The following is a 9982-nucleotide window of genomic DNA, read 5'->3' on the forward strand; positions in this document are numbered from 1 at the left end:
CTGCCTCCCGGGTTCAAACAATTCTCCTGCCTCAGCCTCCTGAGTAGGCGGAATTACAGGAGTGTGCCACCATGCCCAGCTAATTTTTGCGTTTTTAGTACAGATGGGGTTTCACCATGTTGGTTAGGCTGGAGTTGAACTCCTGACCTCAAGTGATCCACCTGCCTTGGCCTTACAAAGTGCTGGGATTACAGGCGTGAGCCACACTGCCCAGCTTACATCTGAATTTCATTCCAGGATTAAGTGTCTGATTTACCTAAACATATTGGAATGAAAGCCCTCTTACGGTTTTTACTTATTAAGTTTACCCAGAATGAATTCAAATTTAAAAACCATGAAACTTTTTTGAATTCATTAAATATGAATGGTTAATGGTTTTCATCTCATCAAAATGCACTAAAAATAACACAAGTAATGATATTATTATATACAGAAGCTAATGTTTATTGAACGTAACAGTATATTCCATGTAGTTTCCCATAATTTTTTCATGTACTAACCCATGTAATTCTTCTTTTGTTTTTTAGAGATCTGAAGTGATTTTACCTTTATTTCCTTCACTTTAAGCCAATCATGAAATTTCAGTGATTTCTGGGGTGAGGGCAGAAGGTGGTGTTACGAATCATCGGGGCTGTGGCCCAGTTGCCTCACGGAGGTGCAGGTAGGCTGGGCCCTCACTAGGGCAACTGGAGGAGCACGGACTGCCCCACTGGCAGGCAGATGATGTTCCAAGAGCGTGAGAGCTGGTATGCAATGTCTTCCAGATTCCAGCTTGCACAGCTTGTTCAGGCCGTCCCCTGCAGTGGCCAGTGAGTTGGTGATCAGCTCAGCTGCCTTGGAGTCACCCTCAGCAGAGATGATGGCCGCCTTTTTCTGCTGCTTAGCCTTCACCACAAATCTGGTGCTCTCTGCCTCCTGCTGGGCCACCTGTTTGGCTTCCACTGCTTCTGTTAACTCCTTCCCGAAGGTCAGATGTGTCAAAGACATGTCGTACAGGATGAGCCCAAAGGTGGCTGCTCACTCCATAAGGTCATTGCTCATCTGGCTGGAGACCATCTCTCTCTGGATGATTAGTTCTCCAGCATCAAAGCAAGCCAGCAGTGACTTGAGGATCTCAGTGGTAATGAACGGCAGCATAGGCTTATCGTAGTCCTCTCCAAGGCTGGTGAAGATGAGAGGATGCTGGCTAGTGATGGGCTGGAAGAGGATGTACAGTGTGATGTTGACATTCTGTAAATCTTTGCTTCCAGTGATGAATGGCGCATTATATGGTTGAGAACAGCAGTCAAAGATAATTGGTTTTTGTACCCATGGGATGAGAAAGTGAGTCCCTTCCCCTACCACAACGTTCTGTACTCCACGGAATCGGTCAAAGATGACAGCTCTGTGCCCAGCATCCACATTATATAAGGCAGAATTCACCATGCCTCCTGCAGCAGCTAAGGCCAGGCCAAACTTGCCGATGGACTCAAAACACTTTGGCAGCCATGTTTTCTTCTGTGGGACCCTCTCACACCTGCTTCCACTGACTTTCACATCTAACTCATGTAATTCTAACAGCACTATACTGTAGGTACTACTATCACCATTTATACATGATCCCCAGAAGGGATGAGTAGCTTCCCCCATATCATCCCAGCTATAAGAAGTGGACGTCGATCGTGAGCGTTAAATATGCAGAATGGCTAAATAGCCTTTCCCATCATCGCTTATATCGACAGAGGTTTCCTGTTTAATGGCTTTTCCCAGGTTTAACAATAAATGATTGTTGCTGCAGGATGTTTACATGCAAGTATAAAGAATGGCTTCCTACTTTCTCTCAGTTTTCCTCTACTATGATTATTTTGGCAATCCAAAACTAGAGGAATATCAGAAAAGGTTTTCTTATGTTATTAAAAAAATACATAATAAATTCTCTGAATCTGAGTTACCACAGTTCTTACCAAAGAAACTGCATATTTACATTTTGAAAAGTTCACACCAATACAAATTGATGCCTAACAAAAACTGAACTGTATCTCAAAGCTATTCCACATTGTCTTCAAATTGTTCATTGGGACAAATCAATTGACAGAATGTGCTTTCTTTACTACCTGTATATGCCACAGTTTCTCTATCAAATATGAATTCTCTGATGTACTTCAAGGATGGATCTAAGCCTAAAGGACCTTCTGCATTTATTACATTTAAAGGGTTTCTCACCAGTATGAACTCTATGATGTATACTAAGTTCATGGCTACTATTAAAAGCTTTCCCACACTCTTCACACATATAGGGATTTCCATCAGCATGAACCCTTTCGTGTCTAACAAGATATGAGGCACAGCGAAATGCCTTCCCACATCTTTTACATTCATAGGGTTTATCACTGGTATGAATTCTCTCATGAATAATAAGATGTGAAGCATGACTAAAAGTTTCCCCACATTCTTTACATTCATAGGACTTTTCACCAGCATGAGTTCGGTCATGATATATGAGGCTTGTGGCATGACGAAAGGCCTTGCCACATTCCTTACATTCGTAGGGTTTCTCAGCACTATGAATATTCTGATGGGCTTTAAGTACAGAAATGAACCTAAAAGACTTCCCACATTTGTTGCATTCAAAGGGTTTCTTACCACTATGAATACTCAGATGCTGAGTAAGTTGTCCAGATACACTAAAGGCCTTCCCACATTCCTTACATTCATAAGGTTTCTCACCAGTGTGAACTCTGCGATGTATAGTGAGTTTATGGCTATAACTAAAACCCTTCCCACACTCTTGACATACATAGGGTTTCTCTCCTGTATGAATTCTCTCATGTATGACAAGATATGAGGCACAACGAAAGGACTTTCCGCATTCTTTACATTCAAAGGGTTTGTAACCAGTATGAATTCTGTTATGATGGGCAAGGTGTGCACGCTGACTGAAGGCCTTCCCACATTCCTTACATTTGTAGGGTTTCTCACCTGTATGAATATTTTGATGTATTTTAAGGGATGAATTGAGCCTAAAGGACTTCCCACATTTGTTACATTCAAAGGGTTTCTTACCACTATGAATACCCTGATGTCGAGTAAGTCGTCCATACACACTAAAGGCTTTCCCACATTCCTCACACTTATAAGGTTTCTCAACACTTTCAAATGTATGAGGTGCAATAAGTTGATGGCCACTACTAAAAGCCTCCCCATTTTCTTTACATTCATAAGGTTTCTCCCCAGAATAAATTCTCTGATGCATAGTAAGTTGATACCTACATGTAAAGCCCTTACCGCATTCCTTGCATTCATAGGGTTTTTCTCCAGTATGAATTCTTTTATGACCTACAAGGTGGGAAAACTGACGAAAGGCCTTTCCACATTCCTTACATTCATGTGGCTTCTCTCCAGTATGAATACTCTGATGTACTTTAAGGCCTGCTTTGAGCCTAAAGGACTTCCCACATTTGTTACATTCAAAGGGCTTCTCACCAGTGTGAATACTCTGATGTCGACTAAGTCGTCCATACACACTAAAGGCTTTGCCACATTCCTTACATTCATAGGGTTTCTCACCGTAATGAAATCTATGATGTACAGTAAGTTGACGGCTAGTCCTAAAAGCTTCCCCACACTCTTTACATTCATAGGGTTTCTCAACATGAACCTTCCCATGTTGAGCAAGGTTTGCAGGATAACTGAAGACTTTCCCACATTCTTCACATTCATAAGGTTTCTCACGAGCATGAATTTTCTTCTGATGCTCTCTAAGGTCTGTAAGATGGCTAAATGCCTTCCCAAACTCTTCATGTTGATCAGGTTCCTCACTAGTATGAATTCTTTGATGTACTATGAGTTCTGTAAGATGACTAAAGGCCTTCTGACATTCCTTACACTCGTATGGTTTCTGTCCATTATGAATTCTCGGATGGAGAGTAACAGATGAGTGTTTCCTATAAAGGTGCATTTTCCCATCACTGATTATTTCACACCTTGAATCCAAATCTAGAAGACATAAAATAAAAACATTTTGTTTACTGGATGAGAAAATGTCAATGTATTGTAGAATTAAGGGAAATTCTCACCTATTACAGATGCTGCGAACTCAAAAATACAGCTATAAAATATAAAAAATGAAAGGAGAGCTCAAAAAATGAGTTTCCACAGGAGGAATGCAACCTTACACACACATGCACACATACACAAAGACACACACACACAGCCCTGTTTTGTAGTGTTTGCCAAGATCTCTGGTATAAATACTCCCACTGAGGGCAATTTCAAGCTATCAATTTAATGTAGATTTATTAACATATGTGCATAACTGGCTCTAGAATGACAGAACTGACCAGCTGTACCACACCCCCTCTATATAAATTTGTATCATATGCTAAGAAAACAGGCAAATAGGCCGGGCGCGGTGGCTCAAGCCTGTAATCCCAGCACTTTGGGAGGCCGAGACGGGCGGATCACGAGGTCAGGAGATCGAGACCATCCTGACTAACACGGTGAAACCTTGTCTCTACTAAAAATACAAAAAAAAAAACTAGCCGGGCGAGGTGGCAGGCGCCTGTAGTCCCAGCTACTCGGGGAGGCTGAGGCAGGAGAATAGCGTAAACCCGGGAGGCGGAGCTTGCAGTGAGCTTAGATCCGGCCACTGCACTCCAGCCCGGGCGACAGAGCGAGACTCCACCTCAAAAAAAAAAAAAAAAAGAAAACAGGCAAATATTGATATGGAAATAGAAGAGTAAAATGGAAGAATTCCAGCAGATTGAATATGTGTAGGATCAGAAATAATAAAAAAAGTCAGGGTAAGATAACTAAATAAAAACTCAGTATCTTATTTAATATATAGAGAAAAGAAGTATACATGGTCATGCATAGAAAGGAATAAACTACAGTTGTGGGAACACCCATCTTTCAGGGAAGATTGTAATTGAAGAATGATCAGGTTTACAACATATGTAGATGTGATATACATGGAAATTATAAAGGGTAAGCAAATCATGATGGAGAAAATGGGTACACATCATAATCATGGGCATTCAGTATCAGCAGGCAGGGAATTCAAAGAGTGAATATTTATCTCAATAAAAAAGAAAGAAAATAAGTTAAAGATCACTATCCAACATTTAGGAATTTAAGAGCAAGGTACAGGAAAGTAGAAAAATAAAGATAAAAGCAGAATGTGATGGGTTAGGAAACAGAATAGTGTCAACACCTAAATCAAAGACATGGTGTTTACAAAAATCACTGGGTGAAATATCAGCTAAAGCAACCAAAAAATAATAAAAATAAAAATAAGAAACAAGGGAAAATAAGAAACAGAGATTTTATTTAAATTATAAGAGTATAAAACAATGAATAATTTTGTAGGAATATTCTTCAGAGGTGACCCTAAAAGCGAAAAGTCTAAACAGTCAATTGCCATGGATGAACTACAAAAAGCTGCTAAAAAGACAGTTATAATGAGCACATTTTACCACCTATCTTGTAATTTCTCAATATCTAAATTTTAAAATTATGCACATAAGATATTCCAGAGAAACAAACAATTCAGGAAGGGAACAGGTAACATGAACCTGAAAATATTATTTAAAAAAATGAAAAGAAGTCTTCAAAGACTTAGAGTTGTGAGTAAACAAAACAATAAAAACAGTAGTGTTGAATATGAATTCTAAATTTCTCTTCAAAGAATTACTATATCAGTATGTTCAATTCTTCGCCTTCTACATTTAAACTTAACTTCCTCGTAAAGCAACCTTTTTCGATTGCCTACTCCACCCTAAATCATTCTGATCACCTGCTCCACCCTAACTCATTCCTGTTGCAGGCTATACCTGCTCTACCCTGACTCCTGCCAAAGCGCTCACTCTGTCATTCTCTTTAAATTAGCCAATCAGAATTAGTTTAGCCTGTGCGGTCTAACCCTAACCAATAGGGGAATGACACAGCAGCAGAGGCCACGTGCCTCAGGGATAAGAACCCCTTCCCCTCCCTTGTCCAAATGTGCGCCCACTATTGCTCCATCGGTAAGAGTGCACCCTTCTATACAAGTACCTCACCTTGCTGAGAATTTTAAAAAAAAGAAAATTTTATATTCGAGTGCTATTTCTTTTGCAGCATCGAAATTTTATAACAGTAGCATACAAAGGTTTGGAGCCAGGCTCAATGGCTGATGCTTGTCATGCTAGCTAATATGATTGCAACATCAGAACATTAAAAAAAAGCTTAGAAAAACACACTGGAAATGATGGACAACATAGGAGCTATAACCACGAGTGGGGAGACAGAAAAGGATGAAAATGCAAATTATACAACTGAAACATATAATCACTAAGGGTCAGTAAACTTGATTGATCAATAGAAATTATTCAACTTGACATGGAGAAAGAAAAATGGTTTATAAAATTTTAGTCGGGAGTGGTGGCTCATGCCTGTAATCCCAGCAATTTGGGAGGCTGAGGCAGGTGGATCACCTGATGTCAGGAGTTCGAGATCAGCCTGGCCAACATAGTGAAATCCTGTCTCTACTAAACATACAAAAAATTAGCTGGGCATGGTGGCGGGCACCTGTAATCTCAGCTACTGGGGAGGCTGAGGTAGAGAATTCCTTGAACCTGGGAGGCGGAGGTTGCAGTGAGCCAAGATTGCACCATTGCACTCTAGCCTGGGCAACAAGAGTGAAACTCCGTCTCAAAAAAATATATATTAAAAAAAAAAAAAAAAAAAGAAGAAAACATTTGTAAAGAGCTGTGGGAATAAATAAAAAGATATGGTTGAAATTATAAACCGAAAAAACAAAGATTTAGGCAGGAAAAATATCTAAGGAAATAGCGATTGAAAACATCTCAAATTTAGTGAAAGAAAGAAATTTGTAGAATTAAGCTCATTTAATGCCAAGTAAGATACATTACATGTACTGATAAAAGCAAATTAAAATACTTTGTTGCCATCAGACTTACTATACAAAAAATGCTAACAAGTTATTTAGGCCCAAAGAAAATAATACCAAAGAGACATCTGAATCTTCAGAATATAAGAAAAGCACCACAAATGATGATGTAAATACCTAAAATCATTTTTGCTCCTTAAGTTCTTTAATATGACTGTCAAAAGCAAAACTAATAACACTGCCTAGTGAGGTTTACAACATATGAAGATGCGATATACATGGAAATTATAACGTGAAGGGTAAGGTGGATATAAACCTATCAAAACACAAGGTTTATACATTTGTTGAGAAGGAACAACTCTAGATGGTGAAACATGATGTATATTGTATATATAATCCCTATAACACCCACTAAAATAAATTACTCAAGGAGATACAACCCAAAAGTCAACAGGTAAATTTATTTATTTAAAAAATTATTATTATTGTTATTATTTTCTGAGATAGCGTTTCACTCTTGTTGCTCAGGCTGGAGTGCAATGGTGCGCTCTCGGCTCACCACAACCTCCGCCTCCCAGGTTCAAACAATTCTCCTGCCTCAGCAGCCCAGGTACCTGGGATTACAGGCATGCACCACCACGCCTGGCTAATTTTGTATTTTTAGTATAGACGGGGTTTCGCCATGTTGAGGCTGGTCTTGAACTCCTGACCTCAGGTGATCTGCCCGCCTCGGCCTCCCAAAGTGCTGGGATTACAGGCAAAAGCCACCACACCCGGCCAACAGGTAAATTTAAATAAATAGCAAAAAACAAAAACAAAAACAAAAATTGAAATAATCAAAACTACAAAAGGAATGGACAGACAGAGAAACTAAATAGAGAAAAAAAGTAAAGTAGTAGACCTAAATGTAATCATGTTAATAATTACATAAAATGTATAGGGTCAAAACACTTTAAGAGGCAAAGATGAACACAGTGAATGACCCATCATCTCACACCCATCAGGATGGCTACTGGTTAAAAAAAAAAAAACAAAAAAACACACACAGAAAATAACTAATGTTGAAGAGAATGCAGAGAAATTGGAGCCCTTGTGTACTATGTAATGACTACAAAGAACATACTTTAAAGGCACAAAATACTAAAAGTAAAAGGATAGTATCAATATAACAAGCCAAACAAATGGTGGGCTATGTTAATATCAGACAACATAGATTTCAGGACAAAGGAAAATAGGAGGATTCAAGAAGGTGCATGTCATAACATAAAAGGGATTAGTCTACCAAGAAAACATAAAATTCCCAAACACTTACGCACCTGATAACAGACTCTCAAAGTATATAAAACAAAAACTGATTGAAATGCAATGAAAAATTGGTAACAATAAAACATAATTGGAAATTGGTCAGGCGCAGTGGCTCACGCCTGTAATCCCAACAATTTGGGAGGCCAAGGTGGGTGGATCATGAGGTCAGGAGATCGAGACCAGCCTGGCCAAAATAGTGAAACCCCGTCTCTAATAAAAACACAAAAATTAGCTGGGTGTGGTGGCGCACATCTGTAGACCCAGCTACTTAGAGGCTGAAGCACGAGAATCGCTTGAACCCAGAAGCAGGAGAATAACTTGAATCCAGAAGCAGGAGAATCACCTGAACCTCGGAGGCAGAGGTCACAGTGAGCCGAGACCACATCATTGCACTCCAACCTGGGTGACAGAGTGAGGCTCCATCTCAAAAAAAAAAAGAAAGAAAAGAAAAAATATAACTGGAAATGGAAATATTTTTCTAGAAACAATTCCCAGAACAAGTACACAAAAACATGGCAAAGATATACAAGATTTGCACAGTATCAACCAAGAAACTACACGAGATATTGACAGAACATTCCACCCAACACCAACATACACAATATTCTCAAGCACATGTGGAATATTTGCCAAGAGGGCCCATACAGTACATAAAACAAATCTCAATTATTATTTAAAATAATTCAAGTCATAAAAAGCATGTTCTCTGATCACAATGGCGCTAATTATAAATCACTAACCAACAATGAAACATCCTTAACTGTTTGGAAAACAAACCAACACACCTCTAAATAAACCACAGGTCAAAGAAGAAATCAAGAAGGAAATCAGAAAGCAATCTGAACTGAATCAAAATGGAAACACAATGTATCAAATTTCATGGAATACTAACTAATAAAGAACTACCTAGGGGAAATTTACAACACTAACACCTATGTTAGTATAAAAAAACAACAAAAAAAGACCTCAGTTGGCCGGGCAGGGTGGCTCAAGCATGTAATACCAGCACTTTGGGAGGCCGAGGTGGGCGGATCACGAGGTCAGGAGATCAAGACCATCCGGGCTAACACGGTAAAAGCCCGTCTCTACTAAAAATACAAAAAATACAAAAAATTAGCTGGTCGCGGGCGCCTGTAGTCCCAGCTATTCAAGAGGCTGAGGCAGGCGAATAACGTGAACCCGTGAGGCGGAGCTTGCAGTGAGCGGAGATCCCGCCACTGCACTCCAGTCTGGGCGACAGAGCGAGATTCTGTCTCAAAAAAAAAAACAAAAACAAACAAAAAAAACCACCTCAGTCTTCACCTCAATAGAAAAAGAGGAGCAAATCAAACCCAAAGCAAGAAGAATAAAAATAATCATCATCAGAAAAAGTAATAAAATAGAAAATTGAAAATCAATAAAAAAAAATCAATGAAACCAAAAGCTGATTCTTTGAAAAGATCAGTGAAGTTGATAAACCTCCACCCAAAGAAGAGAAAGGCAGAGAAGGCATAAATGACCCATTTCAGGAATAAAAAAGGGATTATCACTATAAATCATAAAGTATTATGAACCCCATGCCAATAAATTTGACAACTTACATGAAATGAACAAATTCCTTGAAAGACACAGACCACCAAAGCTTGACCAAGAAGTAGATAAAGTGATGAACATTATCATCCAGTAAATAATTTAAGCTGGTCGGGCCCTTCGGAAAACAGTTTGCCAGGGCCAGGCATGGTGGCTCACGCCCCAGCACTTTGGGAGGCTGAGGCAGGCAGATCATCTGAGGTCAGGAGTTTGAAACCAGCCTGGCCAACATGGTGAGACCCC

At 39.4% G+C, this 9982-nt stretch overlaps 1 protein-coding gene and 1 pseudogene across 5 annotated transcripts in view; both read right to left on the reverse strand.

Annotated features, from left to right (window-relative positions):
• Positions 1–418: 418 nt before the first annotated feature.
• Positions 419–1629, reverse strand: LOC105519120 (annotated as a pseudogene). The gene has a single exon (XR_001002930.1). The product of XR_001002930.1 is annotated as a prohibitin pseudogene (transcript).
• Positions 421–9982, reverse strand: part of ZNF607 (zinc finger protein 607) — a 23258-nt gene continuing 13696 nt past the window's right edge. For all 4 annotated transcript variants that reach the window (XM_011952370.1, XM_011952372.1, XM_011952371.1 and 1 more), the window contains one exon: positions 421–3975. In XM_011952370.1, the coding sequence (XP_011807760.1) occupies positions 2117–3975 (1859 nt within the window). In that variant the 3' untranslated portion in view covers positions 421–2116. The remainder of the gene's footprint in view (positions 3976–9982) is intronic.

Source organism: Colobus angolensis, unplaced genomic scaffold (assembly GCF_000951035.1).
Source record: "Colobus angolensis palliatus isolate OR3802 unplaced genomic scaffold, Cang.pa_1.0 Scaffold34, whole genome shotgun sequence".
Taxonomy (NCBI): Eukaryota; Metazoa; Chordata; class Mammalia; order Primates; family Cercopithecidae; genus Colobus; species Colobus angolensis.